The 23,747-nt window shown below is 40.0% G+C and overlaps 1 protein-coding gene across 1 annotated transcript; it reads left to right on the forward strand.

Moving 5' to 3' along the window:
- Positions 1-8,743: 8,743 nt before the first annotated feature.
- On the forward strand, positions 8,744-20,937 carry RBBP9 (RB binding protein 9, serine hydrolase). Its single transcript, XM_043981325.1, has 5 exons — positions 8,744-8,891; positions 12,229-12,271; positions 12,970-13,075; positions 19,319-19,404; positions 20,620-20,937. Exons 1-5 carry the CDS (start codon positions 8,793-8,795, stop codon positions 20,844-20,846), a joined length of 561 nt encoding a protein of 186 aa, XP_043837260.1. The 5' UTR covers positions 8,744-8,792; the 3' UTR covers positions 20,847-20,937.
- The last annotated feature ends 2,810 nt before the right edge of the window (positions 20,938-23,747 follow it).

Raw genomic sequence — 23,747 nt, forward strand, 5'->3', positions numbered from 1 at the left:
GACCTGAGTTCAAAAGCAGCCTCAGATACTTGACACTTACTAGCTGTGTGACCCCGGGCAAGTCACTTAACCCCAATTGCCTCACAAAAAAATTTTTTTAATTTAAAAAATTTAAAAAAATAAAAAGGAATCAAGATGGTAATTGAAACTGCAAGAAATAAGCTGATGTCTGTCCTGGATAAATTGTAGGAAAGACTGCTTTTGGGAGGAATTCAACAAAAGCATATGATTCAACAAACATAAGTGATTACTATGTACTACTATGTACAAGGCACAGCACTAGATAGACTATGCCTGCTAGGATATGATTTAATTATTGTTAGGATTTCTAGGTGCCAGAAACTCCCTCCACCAAAAGTCAATGGAAACACAGCTTTGACTTTGTAGTAAGAGAGCTGCCTTCAGCACAAATACTTGCCTCACTTTCATTTGTCCAGAGGCACTCAGCAATTTAGTGTCAAAGGCAAGATTTGAAGGTCTTCCTGACCTCAAACCTATTATGTATTCTATCAACAATACTGCTCTTTCTACCAGGCAGTAGGCATTAAAGCAATAGTGGAAAATAACAGATGCAAATCAGAGGCTGACTTTTCAGAATTCTTTTTTTATATTTTTCAAATGAATTGACCATTTTGAGGCAACTCACAAAACAAACCACAACTAAAAAACCCCATTGTTTTTTCAAATAATGGTATGTTCATAAAATGTTTGTGCAACTCATTAGAAAAACAGAGCAAAATAAAATCATGTGGACTAACATTTAACTGTATTATGTCTGTATATGTTGTTGACAAACAAGCTTGAATAGGTGAAATTTGACTTAGCTGCTCTATTTCCTCCTCTCAGAAAAGCCCATGATGTGAGCACTGGCAAGTTTTAGCATGACTAAACTCTTGTAAGGGCAGATCTTGAGAAAGAAAGTCTTTTTTCAGGTCTCAGATCGGGGTTAGAAGTGACTTCATTGTTCCGGGAACTTACAACCATTAAGCAAACAATTCAGCTCAGGTAATTTCATCTAGCAGCTTCTTAAATAAATAAAATGTAAAGGTGACCTTCTCAGAAATGTCTCAGATTCCAGGGCTTGTTTTCACTGAAACTCTGGGTTTCCAGTCATAAATGAATGATCTGATTGTGACCTCTAGAAAAAATAAATTATGAGCCAAAAGGGAAAAGCCCTCACCTTTCTTTTCTTATGAGAATTGTATCACTATTACATAGAATATCGGTGTCCTGTGCCTTGCTATTTTTGTTCTTCCAAGGACCAATACACTCACTTTCATTTTTTCCTCACAAAACTTTAAACCCTTTATGAATGTTAGTTATTATCATTATCTGCACCTAGAAGGAAGCATTTATTAAAAGCACCTATATATACTACGTGCCAGACACTGTATAAATATCTTATTTGAGCCTCCCAGCAACTCTGGGAAGTAGACCTTACTATTATCCCCATTTTACAGTTGAGGAAACTGAAGTTGAAAGAGATTAAATGACTTGCTCAGCGTCACACAGCTAGTGTGTAACTTTTAAAAATTTGGACCTTTCTGACTCCAGGTCAGCTTTCTCGCCACTGCTCCTCCTCAGCTGTCTTGGGCTAGTCATTTATCCTCAATGACATGGTGGATGAACAGGTCAATGGACTTGGTAGGGGACTAGACCTGCATTTAAATTCCACCTCGGCCATTTATGAGCTGTGTGACAATGTGCAAGCCACTTATACCTCTCTGTGCTTCAATTTTCTCATCTGTAAAATGAGGGAGAGGGGCTCCCCATCCTCAAAGGTCCCTTCTGGCTCTAAAGCTATGAACCTGATCTATGTTTCAATTTGAAGCATATACTGGGATCTACTGCAATCTAGTGGTAGGTCTAATAACAACAATGATTTTGAAGTAGTGATATGAGTAAAATAAAGCTGCAAGAATGGTAATATGATATGAAAACATCTGTTTTCTATTGGTATCAAAGACACAGGTACTGTTAATTCTATTGTGGTTTGTTTCTTACATTCATGATTGAAGGAAATGCTAAATTTTAGTTAGAGGCTAGTGAAAACAGTTAATATTTTTCCCCATCCAAGTTCACAAACCTTTTAACAGTCAGTCTACTTAAGGTTAAGAATCTTGAAAATAAAAGTCCAGGTGTTTTCTTTGAGTAATCAAAGTGGAAATCCCTGATATTTTAATCCCTTGAAATCCGAGAAAGACAATGATTTTAACTAGACCAGATGTATTTTTTGTTCTAAATTTGATCACCACCCTTAATCCATTTTCCTCAAGCCTTACTTAGCTTTCTGTTCTTGATATCTTAAACATTCTCCTAAAGAGAAAAATCTGGGAAAAGTTTTGGCTGGAGAAATATTTTTTCTGAATATTTTTCAGTAGAACTAAAAAGGAGATTTTAAAAGAAGGGACAGATTATAATTGGAAAGACTGATTGTATGGGGGAAGATCATGTCAAACACAGGGGATGGCATACAGAAAGGCAGAGAAGAGGGGTTTGCCACTGGATTTTGATGACTCTGGATGAGAGAGTGAGGCTGACAACTTTGCTCAGCTCTGCCTCATTTAAATCCAGCAAGTCAAGAAATCATCCTTGTGGTGTCATTGGTCCTCTTTGAGAATGAAGGACCAGGGGCAGCTAGGTGGCGCAGTGGATAAAGCACCAGCCCTGAATTCAGGAGTACCTGAGTACAAATTCGGCCTCAGACACTTGGCGTTCAGGTCACTTAACCCTCATTGCCCACCCCCCACCCCACCCCTCCAAAAAAAAGAAAAAAAAAAAGAAAACGAAGGACCAGGGGGGCGGCTAGGTGGCACAGTGGATAAAGCACCAGTCTTGGATTCAGGAGGACCTGAGTTCAAATCCAACCTCAGACACTTGGCACTTTCTAGATGTGTGACCCTGGGCAAGTCACGTAACTCTCATTGCCCTGCAAAAAGAAAAAAGAAAAAAGAAAGAGAATGAAGGACCAGCACTACCAACTAACTTAGAGGAAACTCTCAAAGATTTTAAGCTGCAAAAAAAGTGCAGATATGAATGGGTAGAGAGAGTACCCCCATCTGGGAGTCGCCTATACCAATGAAATCATAGATCCAATCTCTAACTCTAGCTACTAAACTGATAGATCAGAAATCACAGGATCATAATTTAGATTTAGTTGGGACTGAAGTTATCTGGTCTGACTACTTCATTACATAAAAGAGGAAACTTAGTCCAATAGAGGTTATATGACTTAACCAAGAATGCAGGGGGTAAGGAGCAGGATTCGAACTCATCATCTGACTAAAATAAAACACTATTTCTACAGCACTATACTGAATGACACAATTTGTTTAGGTTTTAGCAAAGCATTTGATACAATTTCTTATGCTTCCCCCCACCCAGAGCAATGAGGGTTAAATGACTTGCCCAGGGTCACACAGCTAGTAAAGGGTCAAGTGTCTGAGGTCAGATTTGAACTCAGGTCCTCCTGAATCCAAGGCCTGTGCTTTATCCGCTGCACCATGTAGCTGTCACCTCTCATGCTCTTTTTGTGGGGAAAATGGAAAGACATGGATTGCATCAGTGGTGTCAAACTCAAATAGAAACATGACCACTAAACTGTACCTAAGAATCCCTGAAGGTTAGGAAAAACATATATTACAAAATATGATTACTGTTTAAAAAAAAAAAGAAAACCACATATAACATTATCCATGTTCTGTTGTATTTTTTATTTTGTTAAATATCTCTCAATTCTATTATATTATGTTTTATTTACTTTTTTGTGAGGCAATGAGGGTTAAGTGACTTGCCCAGGGTCACACAGCTAGTAAGTGTCAAGTGTCTGAGGCCAAATTTGAACTCAGGTCCTCCTGAATCTAGGGCTGGTGCTTTATCCACTGAATCACCCTCTCAATCATATTTTAATCTGGTTTAGTTGGCACTCTATGGTGTGTAAGGCAACATATGGCTATAGTTTTCATGTCTGGCACTTCTGGACTAGACAATTTGAAATGGACCCAAAGAGCAAGTCATAAATAGTTCAATGTCAACCAATATGCCGGTCTCTCCAGTGGAGGTCCCCATGGATCTATGTTGACTCAGTGATGTTTAATATTTTAATAAATGACAGGGGCATAGATAGAAAATTGATCAAACTTGGAGGTAACAAAGCTGGGAGGAACAGTTAGCACACTTAATAGCAGAGTAATGATTCAAAAAAGCTTAAAAAAAGATTTTTCTGAATTAAATGAAATGAAATTTAACAGGGCTAAATTTAAACTCTTACTCTTGGATTTAAAAAAATTATTTCAAAGTTGAAACATAAAAAAAAGAATGGGAAGGTAGGTTGGAGTAGGTTTGTGAAAGGCTTTAAATTATAATAGAGTTTATATTTGATCCTAGACATGATAGGGAGTCACTGAAGTTTATTGAATAGAAAATGGATGTAATATTGAGACCTGTACTATAGGAAAATCACTTTGGCAACAATGTGGAGCCATCAATTGTTAACAGGAGGCTAATAATTGCCTTAGAAGGTAGAATTTGCTTCCAGCTCAATGAAAAAAAGTCTGGGCATATTTTTTGATAATTAAAAGTGTTCTCAGAGAATGTTACTATCCTCATATCAGTTCTGGTCACATTTGTCTACTTTCCCATAAATAAATGAATTCCAAATAGTAAAAAAAAATCTATGTCACAAGTACAAATGGGGGAGTTGTGCCCAGAAGACAACAGTTTGCCTTAAAAAGATTTTAATAAACTATACAAACTTGACATGAGTCAAGGCAATCTTAAGTTGCATTCATCTCTCCTTTAGCTTCTATGAATAGGGACATTAGAGTTCACTCTGTTAATGCCGTGGTTAAACAACATCTGAAGTATGAGAGGCAATGTACTGGGTCTGGAGTGAAAGGATTTGGGTTCAAATCTTACTTTTGACATTTAATACCTATGTGACCTTATGCAAGTCAATTAAATTTCCTGGGCTTCTGTTCCCTCATTTGTAATATGATGAGATCAAACTACATGGCTATTGAGTGTGTACTTCTCAGCTCTGTATCTATGAGCCTATGAGTCATAAATTTAGTTCTGACCTTCAAAATTTAATTTCACTTTTTATCTTTTGTTTCCTTTCTCTTATCCACTATCAAAGTCCTTGAAGCCAAGGCATTTTTAAAAAATCTACTTGTACTTATTGGGGAGTTGCTCCTTTCTTCTGGGTTTAATTCTTGAGAATTTTTTTTACTCCATGATATTTCTATATTGTATTAGGAGTTTGTTTGTTTTTTTCTTCTTTATTCATGTCTTCAGCTTTAGCTTCTGGGTTAGGAATTAGAGTCAATTTTGCCCCTTCTTGTACTCTTGGATGGGGTGGCAATGCAGTGGTCTTATTTTCCCTGAAGTTTGGATGGTGCTACTCCTGGCTTGCCACAGTGATGGATGGGATGGTTAGTTCCTGGTCCCTTTCCCTGACTTTTCCCTCAGTCATGGTCTATGACACACAAAAATAGGATCAAGTTACACCCTGTGCCATAATCCTAGGCTTCTGGCTCCTTCTCCCGTCTAACGCAGGCACTGGTTTTGTATTTATCTCCATCTTTGTCTCTTTTACCTTGCATAATGGAGTTGGCTTTGCTGCCTGCAGCATCCCTGAAAGGCCCCAACTAGATTTTTGAGATAATGCTAGCGGGGCAGCTAGGTGGTGCAGTGGATAAAGCGCCAACCCTGGATTCAGGAGGACCTGAGTTCAAATCCTGCCTCAGACACCTGGCACTTACTAGCTGTGTGACCCTGGGCAAGTCACTTAACCCCAATTGCTTCACCAAAAAAAAAAATGTTGGGGCAGCTAGGTGTCACAGTGGATAGAGCACCAGCCCTGGAGTCAGGAGGACCTGAGTTCAAATCCTGCCTCAGACACAAAATACTTACTAGCTGTGTGACCCTGGGCAAATCACTTAACCCCAATTGCCTCACCAAAAAAAAAAAAGGAAAAGAAAAATGATATAATGCTAGCTTTGGGCCTCCTGGAAGACACTGGGCTGCCTTTGCCTCATCTCAATTTCCTTTATCCTCAGGGGCAGCCATCAAATACAGGAGACAGCACTGTTTTCATGACTCCATGAGAGCTTCTCTGGATGGGCTGGATGGGCATCTTTGCTCCACCTTTATCTCCTTGGCTAGTCACCTACTGGGAGCTACCTTTATTCCCTGGCTCCAACAGGATATCTGAAGTTATTCTGACTTTATTCTTTCTGAAGGAGTTTGAGGCCTGCACACACACACTGCCTGTTTTTGAGCAAGTGGGTGATATACTCAGATCTATGCATTAGGAAGGGTGCTCTGGTAGTGGGGTGAAGAATAAGGGAGTGAAAGGAGAGAAAGAATGTAGGCCATAAAACTAGTTGGGCCACCATTGTAATGGTCCTAGCAAATATAATGAGGGCCTGAATTGATTGCAATAAGAGCAGAAAGAAGGGACAAGTTTGAGAGGTATCACAGAGGCAGAATGAAACAGATTTGGTAAATGATTGGAGGTGGGGAGGGGGGTTGAGGGAGATAGAAGTGCAAAAGATGACTAGTTCTTAAAATGGATAAAAGTTTGAATATCATCTGTTTGCTATACAGGTACTTTCCAGACTTCAATTAGCAATGGTTATGCCTCTGGCAAACATAAAGCATAAAGAAAGGAACAAATGGGATGTTTACTTTGTTGTTATGCTAACAGCTGCTTTAGGATCAGAAAGAAAAAAAATACTCTAGTCTGTTCTGCTATAACATGACATATGCATTAAAAATCACCGCACTGTACAAAATTGCACAATAAAATCCACAGAGCTTATGGGGGAAATAGGGTTGGGAGCAACAATCAAAAACATCATTGCTGACACATAAAAAAGAAAGGAACCTTATAAAAATGGCAATAGTTTTACACATGTTAAATAGTTCAGCAATATGTTAATACCATCATAAATAGTGGCAGGATTTACAGAGATACTGTTCAGCCTACAGGTAAGTTTCCCCCACTACAGTTAAGGGCAATGGAAACTCCACAACTAGAGGCCAGGAAGTCTGAAGGGGTATGTGTGTGTGTAATTCCTGGGTTTAGTGGTTAGCCTTCCTCTACCCATAGCTCCTACTGCAACAAAAGAGATACAATAAATATGACATTTTACCTTGAAAAAAGAACTGAAGGCAGCTAGGTGGTGCAGTGGATAAAGCACCAGCCCTGGATTCAGGAGGACCTGAGATCAAATCTGGCCTCAGACACTTGACACTTTCTAGCTGTGTGACCCTGGGCAAGTCACCCTCTGCTCCCCCCCCCCAAAAAAAAAAAAGAACAGACGTTTGCTTGTGGATGTGGGAGTCAGAAGGGTTGCAGCTTATGAGTTAGTGTGAAGTGGTGGAAGGAGAGTTATCTGAAATTGGGTGGACAGTTGTAACACCAAATGTGGATGAGTGTGGTTCACTGTCCTCTTGTCTTTGTGAGATGAAATCAAGGACAAGCAGACCAAAATTCATTAGGCTCAAATTGTTCCCCAATATATCAAGCACATTGGAACAAACCAGCATTTTCAAAATAAGCATTTTAGCAGAATTGACTAAGAAAGAAATCTTTAGCAAGGAAAAAAACATACAAACTCCACATAAAGAGAGGAAGTTGTGATTTGATGTAGAGTCCCGAAGAGGTAGGGTAAAGTCCCAGCTCTGACATTAGCTAGTTTTGTGACCCAGAGCAAGTCACTTAACTTGTCAGTGCTAGGCAACTCCAAGCCCAGAAGGGGGTGATTTTAATGAAATTCCTATGCGTTTATTTTAGGGAAAATGGAAGTTTGGTTTCATGGCAGTAGGATGCTGGAGATAATACCAATACCAATAGTAATTTAATAGACTTGTAAAATTTTCAAGAAGGCAATGCTGTGTAATGGTTAGAGCATTGGGTCTAGACTCAGAAACATGGCTTCAAAACTTACCACTGGTAGTTACTAGGTAGCTATGTAACCATAAGCAAGTGGCTGAGCCTCAGGCAACTGTCTTCCATGATCAGTTATAGTTCTATTGCCACCTGTCAGATGGAGAGAATTCCCACACTGATAAAATCACAAAATTATTAGCACTCTAGCTAATATTCATGTTACAACATTTTCAGAGTGCTTTATATAGATTGTCTTCAAATAACCCTCCGAAGGAGCTAGGACAAGTTTGATTATGATCATTTTACAGATGGAGATCTGAGACTCAGAGACTGTAAGTGACTTATCAAAGAATTGGTGAGTGATCACAGGATCACATAGCTGGGAGGATATACAGACGCCATCTAGGGCTGCCTTATGTTAGTTGCAGCCTAATTGTAATCTGTAGAAAGCAGAATATAAACTTTTCAACATATGTGACAGGTGCTTCTTTAGTTACTGGCAGAAAAAATGTTGTGTCGATAGTTTTGGACCCAACTTTGGTTTCAAAATACCCATTACTCTACTTGGTTTAATTTTTGAGTTCCAAATTCCCTCCTTTCCTCTAGTCTTTCCCCCAGCCATTGAAAAAGTAAGAAATATACTTATAATGTGAAGTCACACAAAGTATATTTCCATGTCAGCCATGTTGCAAAAAAAAGTGGAAAAAGATGCTTTCATTACAGTACCCTGAAGAACTGAAAAGTCTTCAGCTGGAGCGCTAATATTTCTAGGACCTATTGCTACAAAGACTACAAGTCCCATGATGCCTTATGCTCCTACCCTCTTGTGATAGGTACGGTCGTCCTCAGTGGGGAAATAGAATTGCATTGGAAAGAAACATCTCCAGCTGGGATAATGGTTTCTCCTAGCAAGGCTGTGATTATTCCTGGGAACGGAGGAGGTGATGTGGCGACCCATGGTTGGTATGGATGGGTAAAAAGGAGACTGGAGAAGGTAAGATTCTAGAAAATGTTTGTTTTTTCTTTAAGAATTAATTAACCATGTAGTTTTTACTCCCTTTCTATCTCAATCTTAAGAGAGTTGTGGAGTGGTCATTGGCAAGCAATCACCTGTGTTCTCTACCGCTCCCCTTATTTTCTTCCTGTATGCAACGTTGATATTTCTTTTTAGATTGGGAGAAACACTGGCTGGTAATGCTTTCTTTTTCCCGAAACATTTCTGTCCCCAACACTTTGCTGAAGACTACATCAAGACTGAAACATTTCCCCTTTGAAAGAATCATCATAATAATTCACATTTATAGTGTGTTTCGCAGTTTAAAGGAATCTTGCGAGGTAGATAGTACAATTGTTATGAAGCTCTCATTTCACAGATAAGGAAACTGAACCTCACACAGATGAGTGAACAGCCTAAGGTCAACTAATTGAGTAAACGGTGAGGAGTCAGAGCTGGAATCTAGGTCTCCTGGCTTGAAGACTGTGGTCAGATCCCACCTTCTGCAACAAGCCTTTTTTAGGAGGCAGCTAAGTGGCGAAGTGGATAAAGCACCAGCCCTGGATTTAGGAGGACCTGAGTTCAAATCAGACCTCAGACACTTGACCCTTTACTAGCTGTGTGACCCTGGGCAAATCACTTAACTCCCATTGCCCCGCAAAAAAAAAAAAAAAAAAGTCTTTTTCAGTTCCCCTGCAATGCTAGTGCCTTCTTTCTTAGAATACTTATCATTTATACTGTGTGCCTGTTTTTGGGGGGAGGGGTATATTGTCCCTTCATTAGGACGTAAACTCCTGGAGGGCAGGGGTGTTTTTGCCTTTCAGTGCCTGTCACATAGTAAGGGTTTGATAAATGTTTGTCGATTGTTTCCATTGCATCAAGCTAAGGAAAGAAGAACAGCCCTTTTGCCCAGCCCAGTCTAGGCCACTGAGATCTGGTAGTAGCCCAGACACTACCGCCCCTTTTGCCCCTTTCCTCACTCATCCTTTCACATCTCCTCAGCCCCAGTCCTTCTTCCCCTGTGAGCATGTGAAGTACTTGTCTCCTCCTGGCTGCCTGAAGTTTAATAAGCTGTGGAGCTTTCTTGCCTAGTTCAGGGCTTCCCCAAACTCTTAGTGTAGTTTTAAGATACGAAAGCTTGACACACCCTGTACTTTGCTAATAATTCTCTAATGAACCTGTCTTCATTCATGTTCTAATATAACTATTTGTGTATGCATTACACCCACCTGCTAAGTGCTAAGTGCTACCGGGGCAGGCACTGTGTCTTACTGGACTGCCTATCCCTAACTCTGAGCACAGCGTTCACAGGAATTCAACTGGATTACCTGCTTTAAACATATAGTCTTTAGTACAATTTCAGTCACGAATGAAAAGTGGGGACAGAGGCACCGACAGAAGTACAGAACTGGGTCTTACTTGGCTATTCTGATCCATGCAACGATCCAAGACAATTCTGAGGAACTTAGAATAAAACATTATTAAATACGCTGTCCACCTCCAGAGAGAGCTCACAGAATCTGAGTGCAGACTGAAGCATAATTTTTTTCACTTTTCTTTTTTTTTTACAACATAACCAACAGGAAAAAGTTTTGCATGATTTCAAGTATATAATTGATATTACATTTCTTGACTTCTCATTGGGTGGGTGGAGGGGGAGAACTTGGCACTCAAAATTCTTTTAAATGAATGTTAGAAATAAATAGTAAATTCATTTAAAAAAAAAACGATGTGGGGCAGCTCGAGGGGAGTCTGTCAAGGGTGCCCCAACCTCCTACAGCAGAAGTTTAGTCCAATCCTCCAGATTTTGCCTACCCCAGAGCAGCTGTCAGTTTAATTTTGGGTTAATCAATATAGGCCCCTATTTCATGTGTCCGAGCACTGATGAGCTGGAGAGCATCCAGAGCAGGGCAGCCAGGGTGAAGGACCTTGAATTCACGCCATGTGAAGATCAGTTGCCAGAACTGGAGATGTTTAGACTGGAGAAGAGAAGACTGAGAGAAAACATGATAGCTGTCTTCCATATCATTTTTTTTTGTTTTGTTTTGTTTTTTTGTTTTTAGTGAGGCAATTGGGGTTAAGTGACTTGCCCAGGGTCACACAGCTAGTAAGTGTTAAGTGTCTGAGGCCGGATTTGAACTCAGGTACTCCTGACTCCAGGGCCACTGCTCTATCCACTGCGCCAACTAGCTGCCCCTTCCATATCATTTTTAAGGGTCGCCATGTGGCACTGGACCCATTCTCTTTGGCTTCAGAGGGCAGAACTAGAAGCAATAAGTGGAAATTGCAGAAAAGCTCCTTGATGTAATGAAAACCTTTGAAATAATCTAAACTATCCAAACATGGATTGGGCTCCTGATAATTGGAGATCTTTAAGTAGAAGTCGGATGACCATCTGTCATGTCAGTGTGTGTGTGTGTGTGTGTGTGTGTGTGTGTGTGTGTTGGGGGGTGAGAAGGGATCTGGGCCAGGCCTGACTGTGAGCTGTTTGGTTGTTAGGTTCAAAACTGAAATGAAGGGGCAGCTAGATGGCACAGTGGATAGAGCACCGGCCCTGGAGTCAGGAGTACCTGAGTTCAAATCCGGCCTCAGACACTTAACACTTACTAGCTGTGTGACCCTGGGCAAGTCACTTAACCCCAACTGCCTCACTAAAAAAAAAAAAAAAAATGAAATGAAACACTCATAGCCCATCTAACACTTAACAAAAAGAGGTTTACTTAACAGTAGATATAAAGGATAAGTCAGCAAGGAGACAGACTTGATTCAGGTGGGCACATATTCCCTGCTTCCACATTTGCAGTGGTGGTGTGCCTGCTTGGAAGTGTTTCAAGCCTGAGGAGCCCTCAGCTACTACTAGGCTTTTGTACTTGGGCAACCAGGAAGCTACTATTACAGTTTGAGCTTTAGTGTCCTGAGCCAATTAAATCTTTTTTTTTTTTTTTAGTGAGGCAGTTAGGGTTAAGTGACTTGCCCAGGGTCACACAGCTAGTAAGTGTTAAGTGTCTGAGGCCAGATTTGAACTCAGGTACCCCTGACTCCAGGGCCAGTGCTCTATCCACTGAGCCACCTAGCTGCCCTGAGCCAATCAAATCTTAAGGATGATTTCATTGCCTTTTAGGGAAAAAGCAGCCTTTAAGTCAGGGACCTTGATAGATGTTGTTAGGTCTACCATAACCTGTATATCCCCTCCCTACACCTAGCCAATGTTTGTTCCATTGTAGGCACTAATAAGTGATCAAATGAATTGATAATAGTAATATCAGAAACTATGTGTTATGGAAATTATTTAGTATTAACTAATCAAGATAGTTCCTGTTATATCTTTCTCTTGTAGATACCCAGTTTCCAGTGTTTGTCTCAAAACATGCCTGACCCAAGTAAGTTTTTATTTAAAAAAAAAATCCCTTTACCTTACTTTGTCTGTTCTCATTTTTTACCATAGGCACAGGAATGACATGAGAAGAACAAGTATAATAATAATTTCCTAAGAACAGATGGTTCCAAGAGGGATGAGTTTTGAGTTTCTTTGAAGGCAATTATCAATGAGCTGTGAGGCAAAATTCAATTTTCCACTTTTTCTTGAGCCTCGCTTTTCATTCCATACTTTCACAATAGTTTCTCAGAGAAATACCTTTCTGAAAGTCACATTTCCATGAAGAATAAAAGAAATGATGCATGGAGACAGAATATGTTTGAGAGGGTCCTTTAAAAGTACACTACTACTCACATATTGACTATATTACTGTATATTGTACTAGTGTTATGAGACTTTTTGGACAGTCTATTTCCTTGATCTGTGGCTGTTGGTTTCTTGTGAGAACATAGTAAAATAAAACCACCTGCCAGATCATACTTACCCTGTCTAGCATCAACAAATCCTTTGGCTCTGATCCCATGTCCTGATTTGTGTCTAATATATAAACCTTCTTTTTGGAAATTACTATGCAATTTTAAGAGTTTATGAATTCTTACTACCTGCAGGTACTATACCTGCTAAAAAGGGTAGCATGATCTTAACAGATTGTAATTCTCACTATCAAATAATATTAAATTGCATCCATATGCTTAAAATCAGTTGTAGCTCGAGAAAGTATTTGGCTGCCTTTCATGGAGTGTGAATTACACTGTGATGAGAAGACTATCATCATAGGACACAGTTCTGGTGCCATTGCTGCCATGAGGTATGACTGCTTGTAAAATAGTTCATTGGTTATTATCCATACCTACAAAAGTACACTTGAAAGTCTTCTGCTTACCTGCCTCTGTGCACCTTAACCATTCTGTTTGGCCATTAAAGCCCTAGACAACTCGGCTCTAATCTACCTTCTCCTCATTACCCTTCATGCACTCTTTGGTTCAGTCAAAATGACGTTCTTGCTATTTCTGACACACTGTTCCATTTTCCATCTCCATCCCTTTGAACAGGCTGTCTCCCAAGCCTGGAATGTACTCCCTTATCACCTTCTATTCTACAGCTAGAGTAGAAAAGGAAAATTGGAGTGGCAACACCTCCAGGTTGTCACCCCTACCACCAATTTTCAGCTTTAATACATAAATGGTAGCAGCTACTCAGTCCAGCACGCTTTCCCTTTATCCCACATAAATACTAGAGGGTAGATAAGCAACTGGCTGGATGAGCAATTTAGGGCTGGGTTTCTTTCTTAGTCACAGGGCTCCACTGTATTAAATGTTTTTGTTTGCTTGGCCTCTTGCATCCAGAAGCTGCTTAAGGTATCATATTAGTTCCACATGAAGGAATTGCTCACTAAAGACTATAATCTTCTAATCACCTAAATTCACATCAGCAGTGTAACAAAAGAAGGGGTCAAATGTGAAACAATAAAATGGCAAAATGAAAATGCTAATGTGCTGCAATGGGATCTCTGAAAAATGAAGATGTTGCTTTTGGCAACTGCTAACCTACCTTTTCTCAGGATGTTAGTTTATAACCTCCTCAGAGCCCCATTCTGTGGCCTCCCTGTGGCACAGAGGTGACCCTGGGCTCTCTCTTTTTTGTTTTTGTTTTTGCAGGGAAATGAGGGTTAAGTGACTTGCCCAGGGTCACACAGCTAGTAAGTGTCAAGTGTCTGAGGCCAGATTTGAACTCAGGTATTCCTGAATCCAAGGTCACTGCTTTATCCACTGTGCCACCTAGCTGCCCCAGACCCTGGGCTCTCTCAAACTATGCCGATAGAACACAAGCTCAGGAAGATTCCAGGAAACGAGAAAAGCTTTGAATACTGATCTGGCAACAACATATGTCTGTTTTCTGAAGGATCAACCTAGCCAGCTTTAGAGGTCTTTTCCAAGTTAGCTATAAAGGAATGAATTTTCTCTCCTATTTTGTCTTATTTTCTTATTGCTAACTTTTGTTTTTATATGACCATTTCAATACCTATTCTTCTCCTCTTCCTCATCCAGAGGGCCATCAATCTCATATAACAAAGAAGAAAAAAAGAAAATAGTTTATTATTAAGCAACATATCATTCAAATCTGGCTAAGTATACTACAGTCCACCTCCATGTCTCCCACCTCTGCAAAAAAGAAGGGGAATACATTCTCTTATCTCTTCTTTGGGGCCAAGCTTGATCTTTAACACTTACAGAGTGTCGAGTTTCTATTTTTGTTGTTGTTGTGTTCTTTCCACTTTCACTGTTATAATCATGATGTACGTTGTTTTTCTGGTTCTGTTTACTTCACATTGTTTCAATTTATATATATTTTCCTGTGCCTCCCTGTATTCTTCATAGTCATCTTTTCTACTCTTTTTTTAAATTTAGCAACAAATATTTATTTTATTTTCCAGTTACATGTAAGGGTAGTTTTTCAACATTCATTTTCATAAGATTTAGAGTTCAAAATTTTTCTCCTTCCCTCCCTCCCTTTCCTCCCCCCTCCACAAGATCGCAACTAGGTTATATATGTACAATCCACAAGTGTTCTTTTTATCAGTTCTTTCTATAGGGGTGCATAGTAAGCTTCCTCATTAGTTCCTTGGGATTGTCTTGGATCATAGCACTGCTGAGAGTAGTTAAGTCATTCACAATTCCTCATTGAACAATACTGCTGTCACTATGCACAATGTCCTCCCACTCTGCTCACTTCACCATACATCGATGTTCATTAGTCTTTCCAGGTTTTTCTCGGATCATCCTGTTTGTCATTTCCTGTAGCACAAGACCATTCCACTACAATCATATAGCACAGCTTTTTCCATCATTCCTCAATTGATGGACATTCCCTTGATTCTCAATTCTTAGCCTCTACCAAGAGTTGCTATAAATATTTTTTGTACAATTTTTACCCCTTTTCTCTTTTTCATGATTACTATTGTTACCTGTTTCCCTTCCATCCTATTCCCTTCCCCATGATATTTATTCTATTATCCATCTTCTTTCATCCTATCATTCTTCAAAAGGGATTTGCTTCTGTCTGTCCCCTCCCCCACTCTGCCCTTCCTTCTTTTGCCCCTCTCTCTTTATCCCCTTCCCCTCCTATTTTCCTGCAGGGTTAGAGAGATCACTCCATCCAATTGAGTAGAGTAATTATTCCCTCCTTGAGCCAATTCTAATGAGATTGAGGTCTTTGAGCCAATTCTGATGGGTGTTAGACTCATTTATTGCCCAGATTAAATAGATTACTCCACCCAGTTGGGTGTCTGTTAGTCCCTCCTTGAGGCAGCTCTGATGAGTTTAAGATCTTTGAGTCTTTTCTGATGAGTGTAAAATTCATTTACTGCCCTGTTCCTCTCCCATCTCTTCCCCCACTCTATAAGCCTTTTCCTGTTTCTTTCATGTAGGATTTCACCTTTGCCCTTCCCCCTCCCCCAGTGAATTCCCTTCACCCCTCAATTTAACCCTAAAGATGTCATCACCTAGCTAAGTGACACAGTGGACAAAGCATCACCCCTGGACCCAGGGGGATCCCAGCCAAAACCTGGCCTCAGACACAAGACAGTCACCCACTGTACGACCCCAGGTATGTCCCCCAGCTCCAATTTTTTTTTATGGTTCTCTAGGGTCTTGTATTTGAAAGTCAAATTTGCCATTCAGTTCAGGTCTTTTCATCACAAATATCTGAAAGTCTTCTTTTTCATTAAAGTCCCATTTTTTCCGATGAAAGGTAATGCTGAGTTTTGCTGGGTAGGTGATTCTTGGTTGTAATCCCATTTCCTTTGCCCTTTGGAATATCATATTCCATGCTTTCCGGCCCTTTAATGTAGAAGCTGCTAGATCTTATGCTATCCTGACTGGGGCTCCACAGTACTTGAATTCTTTCTTTTTGTCAGCTTGCAATATTTTCTCCTTGACCTGAGAGCTCTGGAATTTGGCTATAATATTCCTAGGAGTTTTCTTTTTGGGATCTCTTTCTGGAGGTGATTGATGGATTCTTTCAATTTCTATTTTAGCTTCTTCTTCTAGAATTTCAGGGCAATTTTCCCTGAGAATATCTTGGAAGATGGTGTCTAAGCTCTTTCCTTGATCATGGTTTTCAGGTAGACCAATAATTTTCAAATGATCTCTCCTGGACCTATTTTCCAGGTCGGCAGTTTTTCCCAGAAGATATTTCACATTGCCTTCTATTTTTTTATTCATTTGGATTTGCTTTTTTGTGTCTTGGTTTCTCATAAAGTCACTGGCTTCCATTTGTTCAATCCTCATTTTTAGGCAATTATTTTCATCAGAGAGCTTTTGTATCTCCTTTTCCATTTGGCCAATTTGACTTTTCAAGCTGTTGACTTTTTTCTCATGTCTTTCCTGCATCACCCTCATTTCTCTTTCCATTTTTTTCCTCTACTTCTCTAATTTTATCTTCAAAGTCCTTTTTGAGCACCTCCATGGCCTGAGACCAATTCGTATTTTTCTTGGAAGCTTTAGATATAGGGGCCCTGATGTTGACAACTTCCTCTGAGGGTGCCCCTTGGTCTTCCTTGTTACTGAAGAAACTTCTCTGTTGGCTCATCTTGCCTTTCTTTTACTAGCCTTTTAGCTCCTTAAAGTGGGGCACTGTTTCTAGGTTGCAGTATCCCAAGGTTAAGAAGTCCCAGGTGGTATGATTTAAGGAGAATCAGGTTCTTCCCTTGCCCAGCCTGTTTCCTGGTCCTAGATGACCCCAGACCAACTTGCTAATCAACCAACTTTGTGTGTTGTGGTTGTTAGCTCCAATGAGCCTGTGCCCCTCCCCCACCTGGGCCACTTCTACTTGAGCCTACCTCCTGGTTCTCAGCAGGGGTGTAAAATCCAAGTTCTGCCTTAGCAGCAGCATAGACCCCTGTAGTCTCCCCCTGCCCAGGGCTCAGCCCACTCACCAGACTGTGAACTTAGTTCCAGACGACACTGGCGCTTCAGTTGATTCAGAGGCTCTGGGGGGGGGGGGGGTCTCCTTCTCTGGTGAGGCCTTCCTGGGACTGGATCTGTGTCAGGGTGACTGTGGGGTTGGGCTCCACTCCTGTATCAGCACAGCAGCTCCCTCCTTCTGACCTTCCAAGCCGTTCTTGGTTAGAAGATGATTTTAGCACAGTCTTCTGTGAGTTTTGCTGCTCGGGCATTTTCCTATGGCGTTATTTGGATGTTTTTTGGAGGGATCGTGTCATGAATTCGGGAGCTCAGTGCCTTTTTCAACTCTAATACTCTTGACAGATAAAAGATAAAAGCTATTCATCTTTTCTTATGACACAGTAATACTTCATTACATTGCTGTACCACAAATTGAGTCATTCCCAATTCAACTGTTGGACATCTATATTGTTTTAGAGTTTTCTGGTACTATAAAAAGTGTGGCTATCAATATTTTGATGTACACAGCCCCTTTCTTTCTTTGACCTCCTTGGTATCCTAGAAGTGAGATATATTAGTCAAATCATATGGGCAATTTAGCCACTTGCTTATTATAATTCCAAATTGCTTTCCAGTGGACCAATTTATAGCTCTTCCTACAGTGTATGAATATGACTGTGTTCTCACAATCCCAAGAGTCAATGGAAACGAACTATTCTCACATCTTATGGTCTTTTCCATTTTCCAATTCCTCAAATAGGGAATGAAACCTCTAAGTTGTTTTGATTTTCATTTCTTATTGTTAATGATTTAGAGCAGTCTTTCATAAGTTTATTAATAGAAATTCTTTACAGAGCTCTTTGTTCATATGTGTTTATTACTTATCCATTGGGGGAATTGAAGGAATGACTGAAAGAGTATTTATTAAGTGCCTACTATGTGTCAAACTGGGGATACAAATATAAATACAAATATGCCGTAAATATAAATTACAAATCCCTTCCCTCTAGCTGATATTCTAATGGGGGAAAAATACGTATTAGACAGTGGTGATCCTCTAGGCAAAAAGGGGCACTCTGATTCTAAAAGTTGCTGGAAGGGTGAGTGGGGCCATTGGGGAAGACACTGACACACCTCTTCCAACAACTAGGAACAATGGAAGAGTTGATCAATATTCCAGAACTGGAAGGATATGGGGACAGAGTTGAAGAGGGTATCTGAGGAAGCAAGGGAGTTGGTAAGACTATCCAAAGGATTGCATGAGAGTATGGAGTGAAGGAAGCTGGAGCCTTCCTGAAATTGTGGGCTAGTAGGGATAGTCACAAATCAGAATCAGAAAATAGGGATGGGGGTGGTACAGGTAGGGCAGAACTTCTGGGGATGAAAGGGTTAAAACTTCCAGGGCAATTGCAACTAGCCACTGCGCTCCAGTTGAAGGTGTTCTACTGAAATTATAGAGGAACTAAGTTCTGTACTGGTCAAGAAGGAGATATCCTCATCAACTAAATGACCAGTCCTTGTAATATTGAAAAAGTTAGCTTATAGAAGCTGTATATTTCTTTTTTTTTTTTTTTAGTGATGCAATTGGGGTTAAGTGACTTGCCCAGGGTCACACAGCTAGTAAGTGTTAAGTGTCTGAGGCCGGATTTGAACTCAGGTACTCCTGACTCCAGGGCCGGTGCTCTATCCACTGCGCCACCTAGCTGCCCCTTAAAAGCTGTATATTTCAAAAGTCCCGAGGATGACTAAAGGTAGGAGCATTCTTAGAAATATGTTTTCCAAAAGGAAATATAACTTAGTCTCCCAGGGAAAGTAGATTGACCATAAAAGCTATTTAAAAATTATTAGTTGCTGAGATCTTCAGAAACCCCACTTAGTCTATTTTGCAGGCATTCACTGATTAGCCATTGACTTAGGGATTCTGAGTTTCCTTTTGTGTGTGTGTGTGTGTGTGTGTGTGTGTGTGTGTGTGTGTTGGAAGGGGGGAATTTGGAAGGGAGAATGTAGTTCTTTCCCTTAACAAATTGTTCCATTATAAAAACAAAATAAAGTCCGATTTAATTTTTTTTCTTTTGATAGGCTTTGACCAACTCCAGAAAAGAAGTGCTGTCATAAGAGCTCAGTTAACACTATTTTCTTTTCTCCAGGTATACAGAAACACATCGTGTATATGCTATCATTTTAGTGTCTGCATATACATCAGATTTGGGGGATGAGAATGAACGAGCAAGTGGTAATTCAGGTTTTATTCCCTTCCATCTCTACCTGCCTACAATTTCTTATTTTGATCCCTGTTTTCTCTTTTACTTATGTACTGATTTCAAATTTCTTATTCTTACCTATAATTCTCACTGCTTTTCTCTTTATTTAAATATTTTCCAATTACATGTAAAATGTTGACATTAGTTTTTGAAAATTCTGAGTTCCAAATTCTCTCCCTTCTCTCCTGTACCTTCAGAAGGCAAGCAATATGTCATTTATATACGACTTAATTTCTTTTCTCATATATTATATATCCTCTCCTGAGAGACATCGTTAATATCAACTGTTTGATTATGGAATGTTTCATGTGAAAACACAACTTAAATTCATTCAATTTTATCATACCATTCTGATAATCATGTCAAATCTGTTCCACATTGAGAAAGAGACAAAAGGTAAGATTTTTACGAATGCAATGAAAGTAACATCAGGGGAGGCCAGGATGGAGGGAGAAAAGGAAGGGCCAAAAAGGCAAGGAATAAATTTGGACTTTGAGCATGCAGTGGGAAAGGAATGAAAATGAAAGCTGTATTTCTTTTCTTCACCCAAGGAAGCATAAACTATTCTATTGTTTGAGAGAGATCCTGGTCCTTTTCGAGTGTTTCCATGTTTAGGCTTTGATATAGTTTAGGAAGGCTCAAAAAAAGTCCCTTGATGTGCAAAAATAATTACCAATTATTCACTGAGGGGAAAAGTTAGTTAGGCATTTTTAGGCACAAGCCTCTTGTATCTAGTTAGTCTCAGCTACAGGACCCTGGTCATTGAAATAGGTTTGTGAGAACAAGTTCCTCCTTCCTTATTTATAATATAGCATAGTATTTATCATATATCAAGCCGTATTGATTCAATACAATGGTAGTTCTTTTGGTTTATTTAAATATTTCTCAATCATATGTAAAAACATTTAACATTAATTTTTGAAAATTTTGAGTTCCCAATTCTCTTCCTTCTGCCTCTCTCCTATCCCTTCAGAAGGCAAGTAATATGATATTGATTATCCATGACCATTTGTTTTCTCGTTTATTATATATCCTCTCCTGAGAGACATGGTTAATATCAACCTTTTGCTTATGCCATCTTTCACATGAGAAAGTTCTAGAACTCTGTGTTTTAGCTAGTGTATAATGTCTGCATAATACTAATTCCTAGACTTATGGCGAGTTTTTCCCCTCCCTGTGCTTCACAGGATACTTCAACCGTCCTTGGCAGTGGGAGAAGATCAAGTCCAATTGTCAACATATAGTACAGTTTGGGTCCACTGATGATCCTTTCCTTCCTTGGAGTGAACAGCAGGAAGTGGCCAACCAGTTGGGAGCCAAACTGTACAAATTCACGGACCGTGGCCACTTTCAAAACACTGAGTTTAATGAACTGGTCAGTGTGGTACAGTCTATGCTGAATGTACCTGCTTAGAATTGGTGAATTTTGTTAGTCTGTCATGGCCAGATCTGTATTTTACAGTCTGGACCCTCATTAAAGGACAATAAACAGCAGAGATTAAGTACAACTGCCCAAATGCTTGGCAAAAAGCAAAGAAGCTTGTTTCAGTCTTCTTTTCCAGGTTTGCAAATAATTATTGCATGGGCATGAAGCCTCTAGTAACAGACAAGGAAGGGAAGCTTTAAAGCTCAGTGCATAAGCAGTGCTTCTAGGAAGTAGCACCAGATTTGGGGGATGGCAATTAACCCAGGGCTATTAAGAGAGACCTTGGAGGTGAAAAGCTGTTGGTTAGTAGACTGCCCAATATTCTGCTGCAGCGGGGAAGCAAAGCGCTGTGGAGACTTTGAAAAGATTTCCAATGCAACAAGGCAGCGTAGTGATGGTTGTCCTTGAGAATTCTGGGTTCTGTGGAAAAAGCACTGGCCCTGAATTCAGGAGGAGCTGAGTTCAAATCTGACCTCAGACACTTGACATGTACTAGCTATGTGACCTTGAGCAAGTCACTTAACCCCCATTGCCCTGACCAAAAAAAAAAAAAAAAAAGAGCATTCTGGGTCCCATCCTCCTGTAGGGGTTTTCCTGTAGCACCCTTGGACTTGAAACAGTTGGCATATTGTGCCTCCTACTGTGCATATTACCTGGGGAATAACCATGGAAAGACCACTTGTTTTACTTCAGGGCTGCTCAGGCTGCAGGGTGGTAATGAGGACAAGTAGGTACAGTGGGGAAAACTCTATTTGGTCAAAGGACCTGGTTTTGAATCTCAGTTCTGTTAATTCCAAATATGGAAAATGAGGGGCTGGGCATTCTCTAAGAAACCTGCCTCGAAATGCTAGCATCCTATGAATGGTGATGTGGTATGGGTTTAACGACAGGTTGTGTGTATTATACTAAAAGCTCATATTCACGGGGTTGGACCACTAAATGAAAACTTTCTGGAGCCACTGCACCTCACAAAAATTGTCTATGTTAAAGTGTGGAGAGGAAGATCCAAATTAGTTAGATGACTGGTCTATGGAAATACCAAAGTTTATCCCCCAGCACCTAACATAGTACAGGGGTGATTAGGAAATGTCTGCTAAATGAATGGCTATAAAGACTAAAATTGGTGAACACAATTTTAGAAGAAAAAGAGTGGGAAGACACTGATAGAGGCAGTTCCACTGGGATTTGTTACCAGAGCCCTGCATTTTATAAGGATTTCATCAGCACAGTGATCCCCAGTAACCCACACATACTGTAATCCTTAGATTGGTAAAGTCTAGGCAGTTGCCTGAGCCACCCAGAGGTTAAGTGACTTGCCCAGGGGACATGGGTAGTAGTAGTGGGGGGTGGGAGGTGGGTTTCAAACTAGGTCTTGACTTTAATCCCAGAGCACTATTCACTAGATAATACTGTGTCTATATCTTTAAAAACCTCCACTCAAAATTAATGCATCTTGAGTTTTCTGCTTTGTATAAGTAATTCTTGGGCAGCTAGGTGATGTAGTAGGTAGAGTGCCAGGCCTGGAATCAGGATGACTCGTCTTCCCGAGTTCAAATCTGGCCCCAGAAACTTACTAGCTGTGTGACCCTTGTCTAGTCCCTTAACCCTGTTTGCCTCAGGTTCCTCATCTGTCAAATGAGCTGGAAAAAGGAAATGGCAAACTACTATGGTATCCTTGCCAAGATAACCCCAAATAGGGTCATGAAGAGTCGGACATAACTGAAAATAACTAAACAACAACAATAAGTAATTCTAGGGGTTGCTGGTCTGGGTCTCTGGGTCCATGATTTTTGCCTCCTTCAAAGGCAAGGTTCATTGTATACTTTTGACTACAGTCACACCAAGTAATTTTTTTGTTGTTCTTATATAAACCTGAATTGTGGACAGATCTTTTTGGAAGAGGATCTAGTTTTCTTTTCTTTTTTTGCAGGGCAATGGGGGTTAGCTGCCCCCTAGTTTTCTTTTTTAAAAGAAATTTGGAGGAGGCAGCTAGGTGGTGCAGTGGATAAAGCACTGGCCTTGGATTCAGGAGTACCTGAATTCAAATCCAGCCTCAGACACTTGACACTTAACTAGCTGTGTGACCCTGGGCAAGTCACTTAACCCTCATTGCCCTGCAAAAATTAAAAAAAAAAAAAAAAAGAAATTTGGATTGTTGTGCTTGATATTCTAGTGTCATTCAAGGCATTAATATGAATCTCCAGGTTATTTTATGAGCTCATTATAAGAAATATTTGAGAAAAAGTTGTATAACAATCTGTGAAGGATGCTGTTGGGGGGTGTTCCTTCATTCTCATTCCCTCTCTTCCCTGATCCCAAACTTATCCCAACTGAAGAAATTTTCCTGGGCCAAAAATAAATGGGATTGCAATACCAACAAACAAACCCAAAAGAGACTGGTTTAACAATGAAAAGGAAAAGCCAAATGGATGAGGAGATGTTGAATAGACTATGACAAGCATTTGCCCTGAGTCTATAAGCACATATGTATTGGAAAGCAGTGCGGATGGGCCACGAGCTTGAAAGAGGAGGAACTAGATTGCATTTGGGAAACAACAGAACGTCTTCTGGGATTTCAGGCTTCTCACTCACATAAAACCCCTATTTTTAAGACCAGTGTTTCTTTGGAAATCCCATATAACTATTAATTATGGAACACTGTGACTTGTAAAAAATCAAAATTATGGAGGACCCAAGGAGCAACAGAGAGAAAAATGGTGGTGGTAAACAGGGTGCAAACATTGATGATGCTTTGTGCTCAAAGAGTGTTATAAAAGATATCATCCAGGAAATTCATAATCAGAAAAGAAGGTGGGCTAGCCATGTAGAGAGAAGGAAGCACACATGACATGACAGTCTAAGCTGAATATACAGGAACATATTGAGAAC

Source organism: Dromiciops gliroides, chromosome 2, assembly GCF_019393635.1.
Source record: "Dromiciops gliroides isolate mDroGli1 chromosome 2, mDroGli1.pri, whole genome shotgun sequence".
NCBI lineage: Eukaryota > Metazoa > Chordata > Mammalia > Microbiotheria > Microbiotheriidae > Dromiciops > Dromiciops gliroides.